We start from the raw sequence: 22,494 nt of genomic DNA on the forward strand, positions 1-22,494 counted from the left end.
CGGCAGCTATAGACTGTATTGTGTATTTCAAGCTGATGCAATTCAGTTTGAATTCCTACTACTTTGAAAAACGATGATTTTTGAAAAGCATCAAAAGCATATGTTACCAAGAATTAAAACATGGAGATTACGTAATCCAGTTTCCTGTGGTATGTATATTTTACGTCACCATTAAGATAAGTAATACATTTTTTTAAATGATACCGAACGTTGAGTACCTGCGTTAATAGTTCAAACATTAAGTACTTGATGATTTAAGGTTAAATACTTGAGAGATAATATGTACTAAGTGTTTGAGAATACTTTTGTAGAAAATATGTTAGTTTAATTTCGGGGGGTAACACATATGTGTCTTTTTCCATTTTTCTTTCGTCTCTTTTCCCCTTTTTAACCCTTCTATGATTATATTTCCTGCCACACCCTTTCATCCTTGATAATCGCTTTCTTACTTTCTTTACTTTCTTTTCCTTTTTTTCATACATCGGACTATGATCATTAAGGAGATATAACATAACTTGAAAATCACTTGGTTTTCTAAGCAATAACCAACTTCAACGATACTTTATCCTAATTCTTACTCTACGTTAGAATCTTATTCTTTCTATATCTATGAAATGGAGAACAATAAAAAGTAACGATTAAGAGATTCCCAAAGTCTTAAAATATTTGACATTCATAATAGCATTTATACAAATGACAGATTACAATCGCCATATTATCAATAGTGTCAATTATAAGTGTAGCATCAACGATCAGATTATATTATTTATAATAAATTATATTCATAATAATATTGTTGATTTTATAGATTCAGTTCTCAATACGCAATTGTCCAAACCATTCTATCCGAAGAACGTTTCAAACATTTCAAGCAGATTAAGATACTCAAAAAATCTACGAGAACGTGAGTCAGTTTTTGATTTTCTTCGTCAAAAATACCGGAAGCTGTCTCGAAATGGACAATGGGAACGTAACATTTTTGCCCACGAATCTCGGCGATATTTGGAAGATAGCGGAGGAAGCGATTCTTAATTCGACTCGTTTCTCGCTCGATCGTTTCATACACGTGGATCAACATCGTGGACCCCTCCTCTTTCACGGAACTATCGCTACTTGAAGATCATCTTCCTGAGTAAAAGCCGCGTGCTAACCGAATGTCGGCACAGACAGCATCATGAGCTTGGTGAGTACGAAACCACTCATTCACTGTATACCCTGCTTTCAATAAGTTTCCTCTATTTCACTATCGTTTTCGCCTTTGGTTCTCTTCATTTTATTCTCGTGTACATTATATCCTTTTCGATGGTGATGGACAGGTCTCGTGTCGTGTGACAGTGAAAAGTGTTAACCGTTGGTTTTGAAAAGGCAAGTGGAAGGAGACGTCCGAGAGATTTTACTCGATTGTGTGCAGAGAAGAAAGTCCCGACATATTTCTCTTTATCTAACAGATTATCATAAGAACGTTGATATTTCGTTGATCTTGTTTCAAATTAACCAGGACTTGTTACATAGAATTGTTTGGAAATTATTCAGGATGATAAGAGTAAGTTTCATTTGCTTTTGATTATAACTGTTCTAGTTTTACGTTAAAAGAAACATTTTCTGTGTCACGGTGCGTGCCGTGTAAATACAGTCGACGCAATGGCAATCGAAAGTTACCTGTGCCGTGCGACTCAATGCTGGAAAAATTCAGATTTCTAGTTTGAAGAAGTTCCCGATGAGCATTCTGTTACAGGCGACTTTCTTCTCTTCTCTGTTCGTGCGCCCCGCGATTCAAATATTTCCAGGTCTACACGCGGCTGGAATTTCCTTTTACACCAGTATTTAATTGTACGTCATCCTCGTATACGAGAATAATACCATTTTCCTCTTACTTTCGTTGAAAAAATTATAGGGATATTATTGGGTTAGGTGAAAAATGAAATTCTATATAGCTGTTGAGTATTAAAGAAAAAAAGAACAACATTTACTTCAATTATATTTTAGTATCTTTTACATAAAGCTGTAATACTTTCTTGTTTATATCCTTTAACACTAGAGTATGGAAAAAATATCATTTTTATGAGTACAATTACTAGCAACCTTGTGAAAAATGAAAGTACTCTTCTGTATAATAATAATGAGCTATTTCCAGTACAAGTGGTTTCTTTGAAGAGATAAAAATGTATATATTTAATAGAACCAAAGGAAATACTAATATTTCTATTATAAATATGATATCTGATAAATCAATTTCATGTATAGAGTATAAAACTATTCTAAGTATAAAACATTCTAAGAACTGATGTTCCATTCATTATGTTTAAACTTTCTAATACATATTTAGAACTTTTATATGTTAAATGACAGTTTTACGAAGAAAAAAAAGACTGTATCTCATTTGTCATACTTTTCTCTCAATTTACATTTCTCTCTATCTCAGGTGTATACGCCTGGAACTATGTATTTAGCATATTAAATTAATTTACAAATCATTAGATAAAGGGGGTTAATTTCTATTCCACGTTTGCACATACTGCGTTCAAAGTATCGTTCAATTCCTCGTTGACTTTTAGTTTCACTGTTGAAGGTGCTACACGTTTCTATCGCGAAGAACTTTCTTTCGAACATCACGCCGCTTTCCTCCAACTTTTTCCTTCTTGCCACGTTATTCTCCTTAGAATTATTTGAAAAGATCCAAAATTACTGTATAATGAATCTTTTTTCTGAAATTTTCCTACATTTTCAATTATTTATAGAGAGAGAAAAGAAAAAAAAATAAATAATCCAGCAGATCGGATTAATCTTCGATCGAAGTTTCACGAATATAACACGCATATTTCGCGAACTTGCAAATTGGACAACCTAATTGTTATCTAGTACAAGAGCGATTAATTGAAATTAAAATTGACTTCATGCAACGGTTACTAACTGATGTGTAACACGCAAGGGGATCGCGAATCGTAAAACGAACTTCGTTCCGCGAGAAAAATTGGCAAATTTCATTTCAGACCAACACTTTCTCGAAGTTAGTGATACGTAACTCGAGATATAGGCATTGCCCATTTATAGTGATAATTTATACGCGTATGGGAACTTAATATCGCGGTTATGGTCACAACTTTTCTTTTATCATTTTAGTTTTAGTTGTCGTTTCTATAGGGAACCTGTAAATGGTTTCACTTCTTTTAATCTTAGAGGTAAAATCTAGGAAAAGTGTGTTTCTTTAGTAAAGGGAAATTGATATTTCTTTTTTCTTTTCTGATCTGCTTCATAGATCCCTTAGAGATGAATTGGAGGATCAAAGCAAATTTTTATTAAAAACAAGAACAATATTCTAAAGAAGATATGCTTTAATATAAATTCAGAGAAGGTAGCGATATTCTCGGGAAGATACGATTCAAGTGTCACAAATTTAGATATTTAGCAAAAAATTATATTACGTTAATCACATCTCGTATATCTGATTTATTCTTCAATTTATAATCAGTAGATACTTCTAGGTGTTTTGAAAATTCCTTTGTACAATTCTTCTCGTTTACAGATGGTGAATAGATCTTCAACGATATTCTCTGATAAATTAAAGGGACTGCAGCTAAGAGAAGCTCGATAAACCCACAACGTCATAAATAATGATATCAACTTCAATTTTCAAACGTTAATTTCAATTTGGAAATGATTTTTTCTAACAACATCTTATTTTTTATCGTCGCTCTTGCTATTTCTACTTCTTTAAACTACCAAGTTGCATAATATATATAATTCACTAAAAACAGAAATTATACGCAAGTTTTGTATCATTCAATAACAAGTCATGAATCACCTGTATATTTGCATCTCTTCTGAGAAAGGCTGCATTTCTTCGTGCTATTTATTTTCACCGTCGGCTAAACAAATGACGATGGATTGTTAGCCCCTGAAAGAAATGGCTATCCGCGCAGTTTCAACGCGTAGCCACAACGATGAGGTGTCTCTTGTCACGTTTCCGCTCAGTGTAATCACATTCTAGGAGAAAGTAATTACCAAACGATTTATGACAAGAGTCCTGATTAGGGTGTGGACACTATGCGTCTCGTTTGGCGATGGGTTCGTTGAACCTTAAGCAGGTGGCATCTTTTCCATCCTCGGCCAGAAGAAAGTTTTTTCTCTCGACGATGATGACGCGTGACCCAATCCGAAAGCGAGATCAGCCTCCGATCGCCAGTCTCGAAACTTATTAAGAGATCGTTACGAAACAATCGAAGATACCTTTAAGATAGTTAAGATGTCTAAACGAATGTTCGTGAGTAATTCGAGTGCTTAGTGGTGTGGGACAATTGTTCAAAACACTTTTATTCGTGGTTCATAAAAGAAAAGGCAATTTTATTATTTTTTATTCGACTAAAATTGTGTATTATTTGCTCATTGGTTTATTCGTTATTTTTTCGACTTGAATTTTATTTTCTGATTATTGTTTCATTTCGAAAAAGCAACATTTTTAATAATCATTTTTGTTTCATATTCAGATACTAATCGTTTCTCGTTACAAAATGGATCTCTCTGGTGAATTGCCTTACTGTTTCTTTGTTTTGTTCTTCCACAGTTATTGGAGGAAAGGGACACTTATACACGTAAATCAAATTTAGGGAAAATCCACTCAAAGAAGACTTAACCCTTCTATTTTATTTGATAAATTCAAATAACGAATAGTATTAATCTGTTTATTACTGAAGAATCGACTGACGCCAGCTCCTATCGTTAATACTATAACTCTAGAACTTTTATTATTAATTAGAATTCCACTATCAATGTACACAGTCTTGAGACTGAAAGTTATCACAATTTATGTTAAATTTATAAAATCCAAAGGCTAATAAATAAAAGCCAACGATAAGTAGCAAGTAAAAACGGTATAATAATTAGTTATAAATAATAAAACAAAACAAAACAAAAATTACTGAAAATAATCACATACCCCAATTCTAGTCTTAAATCGCGACTATTCAACCCTTAACTTCTGCAAGCTAAACGAGTGAACCTACTTGAAATTATATTTCGTTTAAGATATTATTACTCGAGTTCTCCTTTTGATCGGACCATCTTCTTCGGTCGCTTTCCATCGATCTCATCGATGGCACAAAATCAACGACGACGACTCCATTCGAGTTATGTGCCTCATCCGATAAATTGTCCCGAACGAGGACGTTCTTTCGGCGTCGTTACAAACCTGTCATCCTCGACTTTCACTCGTCGCCCCGCGATACGACGTGTAGTATCGTACTTTGCAAGCTAATTGCACTTTACTTCATTCTGTCGCATCTCCTGGTCGCGCCAATCGGGATCCTATACATTATTCAACGCCAAGGACTCGGTTGTATAATCGTCCACGTTGGCGACATTGTCGAAACGCTGCTTTCACGCGTGTCAGGATTTCCGCGTTTCTGCTGCGTGAACCTGCTCGAAATATGAATCGCTCGTTCATCGGCATCTGTCATCATCCTTAAACCGTCTTCGCAGTGATTCACGTAACTGTAACGAGTCGTATGTTTTTCCTGGCTCGAGCTAGAGGCAGATTAACGCTACAGGAATACGCAATTGTTCAGATTCTAATTCCACATACGTCTATTTTCCATCTTTTTAATTCTATTCTATATTTCTTTATTCACAATGTCGCTTTTGTTATAAATACAATGTTGCGTCCCAAAAATATAGCTGGACTTTTTTTCTCTCACGTAGATACGTACGTTCTGTTTACGTACATCAATTTTGTTGGAATATCCTGCGTAAAATGTATCAGGATATGTGTGTTTGAAAACGATTAGTTTAGACGATATTTTAACTTCAATTCACCTTAATTTTGTCGACTTTGGCGAGCAAAGGACAAGAAGAATATTTCTCTACTTCTTTCCTTGCATTTTATACGTGCCTTTAGTAAAGCTGGTCTTAGCTTTAACAGTTTTGTATCTTCTTTATGGAAAAATTAGAAGGCACGCGTTTCTCTTAATAATTGATAAGAAACAATTTTTCTCGCAATCCAAAAGACGCTTAGGTTCCCTCAAAAGATTGAATAAGAAATATCAATGTGTCATTCAACCTGCGATAAAGCCAGCTCCGATGCTGCTCATATTATATCATATCATAATTACATAAAATTTGTCTTGCAAATATAAATCATAGCTTGTTACAAACATATAAAATCCATCTTCGAAAACGACATGCCTTGCACTCGAAAGCTTCTTCCGCTTTAATAACTTCCAACCTTCTTCCATCTCATTCTTATCAGATTTTACATCGTACCACACAATCCTCGTACCTTGTAGCCTAAATCGTCACGTTGCTCTCACGCATACCCTTGCTCTCAGTTATTATTCTGTCTTATGCGAACGATCTTACTTTTTAACCGAATTTTGTCATTATGCTCGAGCAAAAAACCTCTCTTTCCATCGTCCGTCTCGTCGCTATAAAACGAACGTTCGAACGCTTGTCGTTAAAAAACTACACTCCGCTCTATCAGATGTGTCAACCTTCCGATTGATCAGACGACGACTAATTAACCGAATCTTGCGATCTTCCGCGAGTGGAGTTTCGCTTTTCAAGTGATTCGACAAAAATGCGGTCACAAATGCGTCTGGTTACATCAAACGGATATCCAGGGCTTGCACGTGACAAAACTCGAGTTGCATGCGCCGTGATCGAGCTTCTACATTCGCCACAGCAAACGAAGCCGCGTAGCAAGTTCATGAGCATGCACATCCTCGACACACTGCCGAGTGAAAGTGCCGCCTTTGGCCGTCGGCCACTCTTCTCTTTCACCTTGTCTTTCTTCATCCGCTTTGGCCAAACACCAGCATGTATCACGCTATCTCTCATGGCACTTTGTCTTCTGACCGACCGCTACCATATAACTGTTCATTAAGCGATCGAACCTCCGGGGCCTGTGACTCCCGAAAGTTCATATCTTGGTTCTTATTACTCGATTTCGAAGGTTTGAGGTAATCATCGCGTAGCCGATCGGCAGGAAGCTTTTTCGCTCGCGTAGCCGATTCGGAAGATGTATAGCAGTTTGGATCAGACGAAAGCTTTCTTTCTTCTTTTTCTCGTTTGATAAAATTCTTCGTTTTAACGAAATGGAAATTTAAGCAGACCATTCGATGCAATTCACACGGATGAATTTTATGCGATCGCGATAAATCGTAATCTGCATTTGTAAGACAAGTTTTATGTAATTATGATAGAATATAACGAGATTTAACTAGCGTGGATTCAGATGAATTTCAATAACGATGCCATTCGACTTAGCTTCTGAATATTACAATTAGTCTATTTTGGATATAACATAGGCATCTCTGAGACGCGTATAAACATCTTCAAAGAGGTTGTTCGATCGTTTCTTTCGATGATTCTAACACGAAGTGTTACGTTCTAAAATATTTCCCAATATCGTTTCATATTTCGTTCAACATTTGCAACAACTAAAAAGAATTACACGAGATTACCTTATTGCAGCCTTACTAAATTCATAGCCAAATCTGTGTACTCTTGTCGTGTGTTTCTGTCTAGAATTTCTTTAGAGTTAAAAGAGCTCTCGGATAAATGGAGAAAAGTGTCTATTAAATGATTTATCTTGCGTTTCCTGCCGGCTGAATTAACCAGCGTCGAGTCGCGACAATAACATCGAACGAGGAAATTAGAGAATGAAACTGTCGTACGTTTCGATCGAATGAAAACTGGAAACAGGTTTTCGGGGCTTGTTAGAACGTTTTTCAGCTGATGTTTTGCAATCGACGTGAAAGTTTCTCAAAAATCGTGAAAGGAAGAAAGAAAGCGCGTCGTTTCGGCGATAAATCGTACATTACCGATCTTTCTCGTTAAAACTCGATCGTCGGTAAAAACTTCCGTTTTTAAATTCAACCGTTTTATACCGCGGCCGTCAAATACGCGACGACACGCGCCTAAAGAAAGAAAGTACGTTTCATGCCTTAGAAAGCAATCCGAGGAGTTACAGGCGCATCTAACCCTCCTCGATTTACGTGATGCATTCCTCAATGATAATGTGCAAATGGAAATTATGAGAAATGAGACTAATATTTTGCTTTAAAAAATCGGGAAAATGAAAGATGGATACCATTTATTCATATCTTCCTTTCCTTTTTTCTTCTTTCCCGCTGGATAGAAAGCATACGCGTATCTACTTATGTGTGTTACGCATTAACTTTATCTCTGCAAGAGTTTTTAAGACTCTGTTAACTTGCAGAAACGTAAGACGAGATACGTATAGGAGGAGGTTGAGACGCTATCTTAATATTGCTTTTTGCAAATGAATTGGAAAATTATATTTATTATCCTACGTGCGAAAAGTTAATGAAACGGTTGGCTTCTCTGATTGCTATATTATACTTCACGATTATCATACGTATCGTGTTTTGCCTTGTGTTTAAAGAATATAAACGATAATACTGGAGACATATAGATATACGTAATTTTTTAGTTACTGTGAGTGTTGAATTATACGATACAAGTAACATTGAAAAGTATTTCGATACATACTTTTTCGAACAGAACTTGTTGCAAGAAACATTAGAATATTTAATCTCTTCGGGAACGAATTTGATAAGACTAAAAGTACAATACAGTCGTGTTTAAATAAAGTTAAGGATACTGACAATTATTCGAAACATGGAGGAAAATAATAAGACGATACAGACACTTTCGTAGATTCTATGAAATACACAATCATTCGATACCTCGCACCGATTTCTACGACGACGTTATTCGTTTAAAATTCCACGATTTTTCTCTCTAAGAAACAGAAACGTACGAAGAGAATATAACTGTAAAAGAAATCCAATCTGATTTTAACAATGAGAAAAGAGAATCGTGGGATCGCATCACGCAACACGAGCTATCGCGTGGAATCTATCGAATAATTATTATCGTAATTGGAGCACGGCTGGCTCGCTTTGATTAGTATTGCGTTATAATTACTCCAATCGGTCAGCGTGTCTCTCGATTAACGTGGATTATTCTTCGAGGATCAGTCATTGAGAATGTAAGATCAGAATTATGACGCAACAGAAGAACGCTACTATTCAGAGAGTTATCGTAGCTGCTGTCGGATAACGTGCTCCATGTCAGGAACATCAGATTCCGGAAGTCCATTATTACGTCGTCCCGCGCTCCATTAGAATCACGACATTTTTATGGTTAACCAGTTGCTTTTTCTTCCACGTACGTAGATCGTCTGCTCGTATCATTAAGCCGGAGAAAAGTGCATGAAATCGATCTGCTATCGTGATGATAAAAGTACAGGTTTCACTGTAGAAGACCTTGGTGATTTCGAGCGAAAGAATCGGAACTTGGAGGAAACTAAAGACGCACAGCGTTTTGTTGCGCGTCGTGGAACTTGTACATTCTCTTCTTTCTTTTTGCATCTTGGGTTTTTTACGCATTTGTGACAAACTTCGAGATGCAGAGATGTGCATATTAATGCACGTAATACGTACAGATGTAAATGTACAAATCGGTAGTTTAATTAATATGCATAAACGTAATGTACTCGTAATATTTAGTAGCAAAAGCAAATATTTTAGTAGATTGTATTTCTGTAATTTTCTTTCGAAAAATATGAATTTGCATAAATATTCATAGTCCAAACATTCAGCAAGAATTGTACTCTTTCTCTTTCTCTTTTTCAGTACTCTTGCTTACTGTTTCTTTGATAGTTCTTGAAGATTATCGCTGATAATCTTGATTTTTCTTAAGGAAATAAAGAAGCTTCGAGCGAATAGACGGGAAATAGATTAAAGATACAAAACTTTTTATAATATTACAGAATCGTGAATCTTATCTTTTGAACTTAACCCAAACGTAGAAACTTCTTTTGCAAAGGAACTGTGTGTAAACGAAAGGAAATTTGAAATGCGCAAGAGGCATAGAGCATTATATAACATTATACATTTTCCGAAGATTACGAATCTTATTTCTTCAACGTTGCAAATAACATAGTATTTAATGATCAAATTAATCTACGAGATTATCGTCGATAATACTCATTTTTCTCGTGAGTAATTAGACATAGATGACCGTCGTTGTTTCAGGAAGAACGAATACTGGCCTTTTTGCGTGTCATTGTTATTTTCTAATAGGCAGGGTATTCGCTCGGCGTGGAGAAATTCACATCGGATCCGTTCACATGCAGGAAAATGACGGACTGGGGAATCGTCCTCTGGAAAATCGGCTTGTAGAAAGCCGATTGTCAATGAAGACGTCGCACGCACAGACGCGCTAAAATAATTTAATTCTTCTTTCGCGAGCTCCTGTACATTGCAAGGGATTAGACTGCTGCGTAAAATTTATGTAACTCGTTTCGCTATTTCATCGGAATAAAAATTCCTTTTATGGTAAATGAGATGTTACTTTAACAAAATAATTGCATCACCTACAACATAAGAATGTAATAATCTGTATCTTATGGAAAATATGACTCGATACAATATAATTGTATTATGGTTAATTATATTATATAAAATCAAATATTCGTTTTAACAAGTAAAATAAATTCCTATATAATAATTTTATAACACTTTTTATAGTATACTTATAATATTTTGTAATCGTTTAAAATCAAAGAATACGATCCAGTTCTTTTTGTACGACAAATTATCAAGAGGAGAGTAGTATACTTCGTTACTGTAACATTCATTTTCGCAAGTAGTTTCTTATCGCGTAATTAAGACATCGAACACGATCTTTAATTACCGTAACAACCAAAAATTACACCGCTACTATTCTTTATCCGTCATAACATCGTGGGAAAACATTTCCTTAGCTATAACCGCTTAATTTATGGTGCACGTACAAGCCACAAATGACACGTGTCAGATGGTCAAACACCGGACAAGATTCTCAAAAGTGAAATCTACGTCAACAGTGTGGACGAGCTGTTTGTTCGACTCGACTCCAGTCTTGTTCTCTGAGTGTTCGCTGAAAATATTAATGAGATGCTGGACCAAACGAGCCTAAGAGATTATTCGGCGGTTTAGAAACTTTCTAAAGATTCATGCCAGATTAGATGAAAGGGGGTGTGTGCGCTCTGTTTTGTTTTGTAACAAAGTATTTCAGAAATACGTTAAATATTATAAAAACAGGTACTTGTCAGTTATGTAACAGAATCTCTCTTCTAATCTTTATTTTCTAATCCGCGTGGTCATGATTTTTCAGATTTCTATTTTCCAAGGTCGTCGTATATTATACAAGCTTCTATCGGGAGATATGAGATACTCTAGAGAAAAAAAAATATTTGTAAAGTACTATATTTTACTATGTTTCCTTTAAATTTGTAAAATACCATGTACTATGTTTCTTTTAAATCTTACACTTTTTGTTACTATATTCATCGTCGCTTAAGACTCAAAAATTCAATTATGGTTTAATTAGCATCATTCGGTTTATGTTATTCCATCGATTCAATTTCTATTATTTAATAATATTTAAGGTAAGAAATCTCTTTTTGTTAGACGTCGAATATATTACACCTCTTTATATTCCTTTGCATCGTTGAACTTTCTTCATCCTTAACTATTTTCCCTGGTATTTATCTGCAACATAATACAACAGTAACAACTTATATTTTGCTTAAAATATGCTGTCAGTCGTAGATTAGATAATAAGATAAATATAGCTGCATGACAAATTTCAAAGCATACGTTCTATGGTAACAATAAGCGTAAAAGAGTGAAATCGATAATGCAAATGTTGGACATGCTGGTTGCGTGTCGTTTTATAAATTCCATGCTGTTCAAACTGAATTCACAATTAGGATTCTTAAATAATCACTTTCTTTGCATACTTTCCCCCTTTGTCATTTTTTTTTTTTAATTTGACAGGTCCATTAACCATGAAACACATTTCTACAATATTTTGTAGAAATTCTTAAAAAAATAGGTATCGCTCTTTAATCAAATGCAAATGAAAATCATCCTTTCGAATAAAAATAACGAAATCATAATTTTAATCTAAGTAGAAAAGAATAATGCGAACGAACAGCAACTTTATTCACACGAACAGAACACGAGGCACATTGTAAGCAAATTCATCTTCCATTCGCAGGATTAATTTCAGGACTGTAACTTAAAGATATTCCATCGTCTTCTGCATTCCAGATTATATAGATTATTTTTATCTCGTGCATACACCACTTTACAAAACTTCTTCGTTTTATACATCCTAGATTACATCCAAGATAACTAGACTATTACAAAACGACTACTAATAGTAAGTCCATAAAGTAGACAACAGCAAAGGTAAATTGCAAAACATTCCTCTTTCGAACTAAAATTCTATGAAAGAGAAATTGAAAAAAATTTTGGAATAAATTTTGTCTTTGTAATTAAACGTCTTATTATTTAAATTGAATATATTATACTACACGATAGTGCGTTATTTCAATTCAATAAATGTTCGTCCATTCATTACTCCATATGAAATTCCATGAAAGAGAAAACCTAGAGAAATTACTATCCTTCCTACACTTTTATTTTATAGTTTCCAAATTATATTCAAAATAATCAATCCACTATGCTCGATACTATACTTCTAATACAAATACCACTATTATGCTTCTAATACAAATTTGCACCGATATTCTTCTAAAATAATATTCCATGAAAGGGAAATCTCATAACAATCAGCTTGCTTCCTGTACATTTTTATTTCATACATTCTACATTACATATTCGAATTAATCGGATCATTGCAAAACCTCTAATTAAATCTACGAAGAAGAGAAGAGTAAAACCAAATTAGAAAATTCCTCTCTTGCAAAATAAAATCCGACGAAGAAGCAATTTATAAAATTATGGAAATATTTACAAAAAAAAAAAAAAAGAGGAAGACAATTCTGTACAAAAATGAAAATCCTGTCCAAACTTATGGTACTTATGTCCTACTCCTAATATCAATAGCCATTAACGTCCATCCTGCAAAATTAATTTCCCTATTCATAGACCACAAAGGCTACCATTAACCAACCCACCTCTACGAATCCTTCATTATCCCATCTCACGATCCGAATATTTGTACACGTCGCTTTGTTACACGCTACTCGATGCATCTGCGTGCGAACTCTTCCCGAAGTGGCACTTTCATCAGAAATGTCAAGAGTCACACGAGATACCACAAGACGGTATTCTTACAGATGCAATATTCGTACAGCTGAATTTTTCTCTTTTGGACACGCGGTCGACGCTCGGCTCGTTAAACGCACGAAACGTCAACGTTGTAACGTCGTTGGCGAACAGAGGCGTTTCATCCCGAGCCCCGTAGGCATTCCTTCGCCGGCCAGAAATGAAAATTGCTTTTCCTTTTCGGTCGTAGCTGCTTTAACGACTGGTGTGAAAGTTCGCCGCTGAGGTAACATCCACTCGAACACAAGGCAACTTACGACCTAACGAAGGTGTGGTTTCAAACGCATTCAAACGGATGATCTGTTTCTCAACTGTAAGACAGTCTACCTCTCTCGAAAAGCCACTTTGTATCAGAACAATAACCCGCCTTCCTTTTACATCTTTGCACCTTTTACACCGTGAGACAGCATTGCTGATTATTCTTCCTCTTTTTTTATTAGCAAACTGAGGTGCAATACTGGGGAAATATCTTTGTTTACGTCCACGTGTGTTCCCTCGCGTTCCAATCGTCCTGCAAAATATATATATATTTTATTTATTTCATCTAAGATTGCATCGACCATTCTTGTGGTCATTAGCGATCGCGATTGGCTAAATATATGCCAAAAATATTTTAAAAAAATAAGTGTAAAATACAGTAAGAAAAATTGCGAATTGAAATAATAGCATCTATACATTCTGAACATATATCTTACACAGTGCAATTGCAGTACGATACGGTACAATTAATCTAAACTTAAATGAATATGATGTAGTGTATATCAGATGTCGACCGCTTACGATATCGTAATTGGTGATGTACAAATTAAGATCTTTGAAAGAACAAGGAAGGGTTTCGCGATGTTTTTTACGATTTCGACATGTCTGAATCTAATTTCGGAAGTTTAATTTAATTTTGTATTAGGGAACGTTATCATTGAACAAGATGATCTACAGACAGGATACAGTTACAGTGTCTGCGCTTATTCGGCTCATGTTTAGTTATAATTATAATAGAAATCGAAATTGTATTACGTATTTCTTAGAATGTAACGTAACTGAGAAGTTGAAAAGCATTCGTACGAAGGTTTTTACTTCTCTCAAGTGCGAAATAAGTTAAGAATGTGGTGTCATTATCCGTAATAATCTAGCGTGGGTAAAAGGTCTGCGTTGAAATTTCTTGCGTATTCTTTGCGTTTATGAAAATTATCGTCCCTGTTATGCCCAAAGAAACTACAAAAGTGAGAATTACTTGGTGTTTAATTTTTTCTCTTTTTTTTTACACAGCTATTCAGTTAGAGAAATAGAATAATTCACGATCGTAATTTTCAGTGAGTAACAAGCGTCCTGCTCAGATAAAGATCCGCGATAATAACAGGAATCAGTTATAATCGAAGCGAAAATTTCAATTACATTTTACCTTGTTCCATATCTTTTCTTTTTTCTTCTAATAGAAATTGCCAGTGGATTTTATACTTTTCAACCTACTTTCTAGCATTAGAAAATACGGTCGTTGTTCGAAAATAGGCTCCTTGAATAATTGCGTGATATTTACTTCAGATCGAATTAAGAACTATTATAGCGTGAAACGGTTGTGAATAAGTATAGGCGAATCGAAGTATGAATGATCGCGTATCGTAGAAACATGTAGCAAGAAAGTGGCACACATTATAGCCGCTGTAATGAGAAACAACGATGAAGGTCGATATTCAATACTTTATAGTGCGCGAGCATTGTTCGTTCAACCATGAACTGTATTTGATTTTTAATTACTGAATTACTCCAGAAATATTATTCTCTTTGCATATGTAACTCTAAAACATTGAAGAGTGTCAAAAGATAGCAAAAAACCTGAATGAAAAAGATTTAACGAATAAAAGGTAGAAAATCTAAAAAGACTTACCGAATCATAAATTATATCTTGTTCAGGTAATTAATAAATTATTCTATAATAAATGCCTTATTTTATCAACGATTATTAATCGAGTATTCGATTGTTATAACGATACTTTATTGATAAAGTATTTTTATTATTTGTTAACGAATAACCTATTGTTTATTGATCTTTAGAGGTATACGTCAACTAACAAGTTAAAGGATGGCTCAAAAACTTGTTAATATCTCATTGTTCTATTTTAAATACGTAATATACACGACAAATTTTCACACGCTTATACAGGCATTCCTTCCATAATTATGTAAAAACGGAATTACATCTCGTATTCTTCATGGGACGAAAGTCCTGTCGAAGTTCGACATTTCTAAAAAGAGAAAATCATTGTGAAACGTCCAGATGTTCCGACAGAATTTATTCATACACGTCGTACGAATTTATAAAGTAATGCTCTTCGATCAATTAGTAAAAGACGAAAACGGCCGCAATAAATTTCCGCTTACCTGATCACGTATGCGTAGGAACTTTCGGATTCTCTCTATTTATCGATGTGACATACGTCCGTTAGTTAAGATTACTTAGCTGAAATATCTTTCTTCTTCTTTTGTAAGTTCTGTATCTTTAATTAATAAATTGTATTAATAGATTGTGGCATTCAATGTCACTTTAATATGAGTCATAGAAGATTTTAAAATAAACAAGAGATATACCTTTGAGAAGTGTCCTGAATATTTTAGGAGAATTTTCAATAAGCTTTTAATAATTCTTGAATTTTTTTTTTTTTCAAAATTAATTTACATTTGGCACATGGGATGTCTAATTTCAAATAGGGCATCTATACTGTGTTGTATAATGCAACGAATATTTGTTGTGTAATTTAAATGATATTAAAATTATCTTCTTATGGGAATCAGAAAGTTTTAAGAATTAAGCAGATGACCTGTTTAAAGAGCGACATTCTTTGTTATATTTTCTCTATCGAAATTACGCTATTCATATAGCTGTAAAAAGTTTTATTTCAATAATATAGACTTAAAAGATAATTATTAAATTTCGATAATACATTTTCTTTAGTTTAAAATTTAATTAATGGACAATATTCTTATGTAACGTTGCAGGTAACGCTAGTGTTTCTATTGGCGACAGTGTCGATCACCCTGACGAACTCTCAAGAGACAGGGATTCCTGACAAGGGTTTGGATGTGACCCAAGCACCAATAAAACTGGACAAAAACCTTCGCCGAGCTCTCTTGAAAGCCCTGACCGACTTAGAGGCGGAATCTGCTGAGCAGCGCAAAGAGGAATCGGAAAACATCGCTCAAAGAGACACGAGCGCCTTTGAGGCTGTAGCAGAGAAGAATCTGAACGATGATCTCGGCGTGCAGAAAACTAAGTTCTCGTTCAAGAGTTTCCCAAGCGACGACGATATACCGAGCGAAGATAAACTACAGAATTCCAGTTTCATCGACGCCTTTCATTACGTAACTTTGAAGACACCAATGATGAACATCGAGAAAGCCACGCAAGAAGACGCTAGGAGCTTTCATGTGCAGAACGTGATACTACCGGTGAAAAATTCAGCGACCTTCGGAATCAAAACCGAACCCAAGGTGCAACAGAAAGAGAAAACGACACAAGCCACGTTTTCAGTGAATAAAGTGGAGAGTTTAACTTTGAAACCAGCAACTGAGATCTCTGAGAGTTTAGCAGGAAGTGCTTCCAATGGAATTGCCACTGCCAATGCCTTGGTTGCTCCAAAACCAACTGAAATCACCCCTACAGTGTCAACAAGAAAGAACGTAACAGTGATTGAGTCTAACGACTCTAAAGACAAAACAGAGGAAGTTAAGATTTTCCAGGCACCCTTGGTAGCAGCGTTTACCGTGCAACAGGATGAACAAGGTGTACCCAAAAGCGTGGTTCCAATATTTAGATCTCCCAACGATGGACAAGCTCTGACTCTTCAAGAGCAGTTGGAATTTAAACAGCAGCTTCTGGAGAAGCAATTGGCGGAACTTCAGCAACAACAGATCCAGCAGACACAGTTTTTAGTGAGGCAACAACAATTATATGAGCAACAACTGAGACAAAAGCAACAGCACCAGTTTTATCTACAGGAACAAGCTAGAATTAAGCAACTAGAGGAACAAGCTAGGATTAAACAATTAGAAGAACAGACTAGAATCAAACAGTTGGAGGAGCAAACTAAATTGAAACGACTGGAAGAACAGGCTAGATTCAAGCAGTTAGAGGAGCAACGTTTTAAGTTTGAGGAGCAGAGACTGAATAGATTCCAGCCTCAGCGTCCTATACCTCAAAAGCAGTCCTTCTTTGAACAGAGCAATAACATCTTATCCTTCCAGCCTCCTGTTGAATCGAACGTTCACCTGCAGCCTAGTTTGGCTCTGGAAGTACCAAACGTTGACGCGTCTCCAGCTTTCCAGCCAACTTTCCAACCAGACCAACGTCTGCAACCATTCAGACAACAGCCACAGGCACACCATCAGCTTCAACAACAGCAACTGCCGCAGTTACCTCAACCACAACAATTGCAACAGTTGCAACAACTTCCACAACCTCAACAGTTGCAACAACTTCCGCAACCTCAACAGTTGCAACCACCCCAGCATCACCAGAGACTGCAACAGAGCTTCGGCTCTTTCTCGAACGATTTCCAGCCTTCGTTAGCACCTGCGTCGAGGTTTAATAGACAGGAAGCCTTTAATTCTATTGGAAATTTCGGATTCAACGTGGACAATAAAGCGAATACCGCAAATATTCGCTTTAATCCTCCACACAGGACTCCAGGGAACTTCTTTTCTTTCACGCAGTTCAAGTCTCAGGCGCACCCTCCCACGCCGGCCAGGCAGATTCAACAGCTTCTTTATCAGTCTGGAATCGCCGGAGATCCGAACAACGCGCAAGGGATTGGAAGTCCTGAAGATTTAAACATCGTTTCCAAAGTTCTGGCACTGAACGTGGGCGCCGTGCCGAATAAGAATTAGTTCACGACCGTCGTTGGAGAAGACATCCGCGCGAAGAAAGAAGAAGGAGGCTGAAATTAGACGAGTCATGTAAATCGCTGCAGGACGATATTAGCAAGGTGAAATCGAGCTCCCATTTTTTCCCTTCCTTATCCCCTTTAGCCGCCTTCCTCATCTCCAACCTAACGTATGTACCGTGTACGAATTTTTCTCTAGATAGTGATGGCGAAAATGTCGTGTTAATTCGTATTCATACTTATCTTCGGATAGATAGAAATTGGAGATGTTTTATTAGTTGAGTTTCCGGTCGTCAGTCGATATTTGGTTTCTTTCTAGATCTTCTTGATATCGGTACATGCATATTAAAGATTAGATACTGATTATAGTAGAACTTCATTTAATTGAACTCATTGGAGGATAAATAGCTCATATAACTGGAATTCATATAGTTGATAAGAGTTTACTCATTCAGGAGTGCGTTATTTGTGACTTTTCGTTCCTTTTCTCGTATATCTTTTTACTTTCATATTATATTTCATTATCAGTGCTTTTTCGTATACTAGGAATTCTCGTTTAGATAAATAGAGCCAATAAACAGATATTAGATCGTTTAAGTAGGCTGCAATAAATGGAGTTCTACTGTCAGAATATGGGCAACTAAGAAACAGCGTTCCGATAGAGAAGGAATAATGATTCATTGAAAATAGACAACGAAAATACGAGAGAATTTATAAAACTAACATATTTTATGTCTTGCCTGAATCACGTGCTACGTTATGAAAGGATTAATCAAACTTCTCGCGTCTTAATATCGAGTCATTCGTAGGATCAAAGATACAGACTATACTCGTACCAAAATCCACTTTTAACTCTGAATTTAATTTCAAACTAAGAATTCCTGAATACAAATTGTATGCGATATTTTGCACACAAAAAATATGAATATTTTGAGATAAATAGCTAATACTCATGGAAAAAATTATATACCGCAAGGGGGTTAATAATTCAATTACCGATACTAGTTCGATCAACAGTAAAAATTCGGAATAACGTCGATTATTCGCGAAGATATTTTCTGTCCGAAGGTTTCGTCGAATGGAATGCATCAGGTGTATTGTAATCAACGAGCATGAGCGCGATCTCGAGCAATTCCGAGTGAAATCGAACCGAAACCGTTCGCATAACAACCGTGCAACAACTCACTGATCCCAAGGTGCGTGGGATCGAAACAATTCCCGAAGAAAAACGCGACTTTCCACCGGTGTCATCGCAATAAGGAAGTCCTTAACAGATCTTGATGATATTAATTAAAATCGAGAAGATTTTTAACTTAAGGATTCATCGTTTGCACCACACGCATAAATTATGGGAATTACATAACCTTAAATCCGCGTTACAACACGTAGATTCTGTACATAATCGCACGATCCCTTATTCCCTAACCTCAATTTCGCTTTCTTTCTCCTCTTTTCCTTCTCTTTTTCTCTCTTCATCTTTCTCTCTTTATCTTCCTTTTCTCTTCTCCACTATTATACTACCAAGTTTCGTCACGGTTGTCCGTGAAATGTGCTCAATCGTAAAGAACCGAGCACCGTGAAATTCCTTTACGGTCTGCGTGGAGGCTCGAAACTGAGTTTTTCGTTGATGAGATACTGATCGGTGTAAAGATAGCGTGGAGGGATTTAGACGGTGTTCGAGGGACTTTGCTGGTAATAATTATTGTTAATGTAAGACGTGCAAGGAATAAGAGGATGGCGAGTAACTTGCAGAGTATCAAGGAAGGTATTTGTTGGTCAAACGTGGTGTCGGTGGTGGAAAATAAATAATTAAGTCAAATATAATAGAGCTCGCCCCTTATATGTTTTTATTACAAAGAAGATTAGATTATAACGAATACTATTTTTTAATTAAATTTTAATTCACTATAGAATCAGAGATTTCATTGATACTGTTTGATGCAATTAGTCGATTAATATAATGATTCCTGGATTTTAGATTAAGAAAGTTAGCTACAACTCTATTCCCTTGTTAGGAAATAAAATTTTGTTTCTAGGAGATTAATTAAAATACGAAATGCTATCATACTTCAAGTACTCTTTGGAATTGTAAAAACAATGGTGTGTTACTAGGGAAACTATAGCTATTAAAATTTCTAAAATACATATTACGATACAGGTGGATTATAATTCTTTAAGAAGAAGGACAAATAATCTTATTAGAAAAAATCTCATATCTTTCCGTTTGAAACTGATAAAATTTTCACTAAAGTTTCATACTAAAATTTCAAAAACCTTGGCACAGTTTCCAAATCGCTAAATCCACAGATCGCTAATGCCACAGATGTGAATATTAATTAGTCATTTGTTTTCCACCGCCAAGCACGATTTTTCATCAACAGGAACAATAGCAAATACAGAAGAGACCTATAACCACTCTGCACAACAGCCAAAGCCAAAATTCTTGTGCAGTCAAGTTTTTTTGGAACATCGCGTTAAAATCGTCTCTATTTCACAGCAGTCAATATAAGATGTTTCTGCTACGACGAATAACCATAATATACACGATAAGACAGCAGTTTAGATAAGATGTTTCTGCAACGACGAACAACCATACTATACACGATAACACGCAGTATAGCTACTGCCCCGGCCGAGGCCATTATTTATGTAAATGTACTTACTAGTTATATGTAGTCTGTTTCAATAGTAATAAGATTGCTTACCTTATAAGTCAGGTTAATGGTTCTAATTAGATTTAAGTAAATTAATATGATCTTTGAAGCACGTTAAAGTGTTTTGGTTATATAAAATTTATATTGTTTGGTTATATAAAAATTTGGTATATATCATTTATTTGATGAAAGAATTTTTTTATAGATTTTTATGAGATTTTTTAATGGAAAAATATGTAAGTGGGTGTGTTTGAAGTTTTATATATTTTTTGAATTAGTACCTACAATTATGGCCTAAACTCTAAACATAAACAAAACGAAAGTCTAATACTACGTTAGTCATATATGGTCAGAAATTGTGAACAATCAACTGTGCAAAGTTATAATAATATATACAGTAAAATAGAAAGAACCTCTACGAATCTATTAAAGACAAGAAATAACGAATTATAAAGTTACTCTTGCAACAGACTACGCATACAGTGTGTTCGATTTAAGTGTATACGCGTTAATATTTCTCTAACTATAAAAGTACAAAAAATTTTTCGTATAAAATTTGATTCGATGGAAAGGTAGAAATAGAACTTTTAATCATTAATATATCCTATTCTTGCTAATCTACTAAACATTTCAAGGCGCGTTTAACAACTTATATTAAACCGCATCTTTGAACAAAAATTTATCAATTGTCCCTCTAAGTATTAATACCTAGTTTGAGTAATATTATTTACTCATACTTTAGAAACAATAGAGTGATAATATCCTAAAACACGTTTGCTTGAAAAATAACAGTTATATATTAGTTAATTAGTGTTTCTATCCGACTTACAAATAATTCCATACCATTCAACTATTCTTATAAAATGTAACATATATATCAGTGACAAATATTAAATTCCAGTTAATATCTGTCCCTCCTGAATCTGTTAAACAAGTTAATTTAAAGAAATAGTAGCGTGTATACAATGAAAACGGACATTCTGAAAAGCATCTAAACCGCCGGACGTCGGCACTGCGAGAATTCAACTCTCCTGAGATCAAGGGTCTCGCAAAATCGTGCATCCAGCCATGCTTCAGAATTGAAAATACCTCGCCGACTGTAAATAAACTTTCGCCACGAAAGACGCCTCACAATGCCACCAGGGAAGAGTCCCAGGGCAAGTGTGTGTACGTGCATGTCCTCAATTTCACAAACGTTTGGCATAGATTCGTGATTTTCTCTCTGGCGTACGGATCGATGGGTCTCGTATGACCTGAGAGCCGATGTAAATCGATATTCAGGAAACGATAAATTGGGCTTACTTGTTATATTAATATTAGAATTACCAAACCAGTCAAAATAATTGTTTTTATAATTGCTAAAAATAAATGATTAAATGAATAAAAAGAAATGTGAAAATGGGCTATAGTACACTATAAGATAATAATAAAACAATTGGTAATTCCTTTATAAAAATATTTGGATAAATACCACAATAGTATTTGATGAGATATCTTTTCAGTTGTAATAAATATATTATTGTTGAGTACATATTAGAGGTTGGTAATTCCAGTATGAGACTAATTGCACTTTTTGTCATAGAATTATCAAACTTGAGTCTTCTGGGTGTAATAATTTTGCTCAGATAGTATTATTCAATCCCTGAAAGCATCAATTTCGATAATTGTATGATATTAAATCGTGAAAATTTAAACTAAAGGACAGTGGCAACTATTTGCGAATAATATTATAAATATTTATAAAAGAAAATAACCTCTTTTTTAAGTTTGTATTCCTGTCGGAAATTTTGGGAATTGTTTGTAAGGAGGACAACGAAACGAAAC

At 35.2% G+C, this 22,494-nt stretch overlaps 1 protein-coding gene and 2 long non-coding RNA genes across 7 annotated transcripts; 1 reads left to right on the plus strand and 2 right to left on the minus strand.

The window, feature by feature from the left end:
- The first annotated feature begins 21 nt into the window (after positions 1 to 21).
- On the plus strand, positions 22 to 20,805 carry LOC138184083 (probable basic-leucine zipper transcription factor R). The gene is made up of 3 exons (XM_069121755.1): positions 22 to 149; positions 809 to 1,183; positions 16,134 to 20,805. Exons 2-3 carry the CDS (start codon positions 1,175 to 1,177, stop codon positions 18,018 to 18,020), a joined length of 1,896 nt encoding a protein of 631 aa, XP_068977856.1. The 5' UTR covers positions 22 to 149; positions 809 to 1,174; the 3' UTR covers positions 18,021 to 20,805.
- Positions 9,952 to 13,650, minus strand: LOC138184091 (uncharacterized). Of its 4 annotated transcripts, XR_011174247.1 has the most exons (3): positions 13,470 to 13,650; positions 13,152 to 13,402; positions 9,952 to 11,555 (listed from the first exon to the last, which is right to left on the minus strand). It is a non-coding gene; the product is annotated as an uncharacterized LOC138184091 (long non-coding RNA). The 4 variants fall into 4 exon arrangements; XR_011174244.1 differs by lacking the exon at positions 13,152 to 13,402; XR_011174246.1 differs by having other exon boundaries at positions 13,169 to 13,650.
- Positions 14,166 to 16,139, minus strand: LOC138184090 (uncharacterized). 2 transcript variants are annotated; one of them, XR_011174242.1, is made up of 5 exons: positions 15,726 to 16,139; positions 15,519 to 15,634; positions 15,025 to 15,382; positions 14,542 to 14,935; positions 14,166 to 14,354 (listed from the first exon to the last, which is right to left on the minus strand). It is a non-coding gene; the product is annotated as an uncharacterized LOC138184090 (long non-coding RNA). The 2 variants fall into 2 exon arrangements; XR_011174243.1 differs by having other exon boundaries at positions 15,519 to 15,628; positions 15,715 to 16,139.
- Positions 20,806 to 22,494: the final 1,689 nt, after the last annotated feature.

This window comes from Bombus flavifrons, chromosome 10, assembly GCF_040668555.2.
Source record: "Bombus flavifrons isolate JBK064 chromosome 10, iyBomFlav1_principal, whole genome shotgun sequence".
NCBI lineage: Eukaryota > Metazoa > Arthropoda > Insecta > Hymenoptera > Apidae > Bombus > Bombus flavifrons.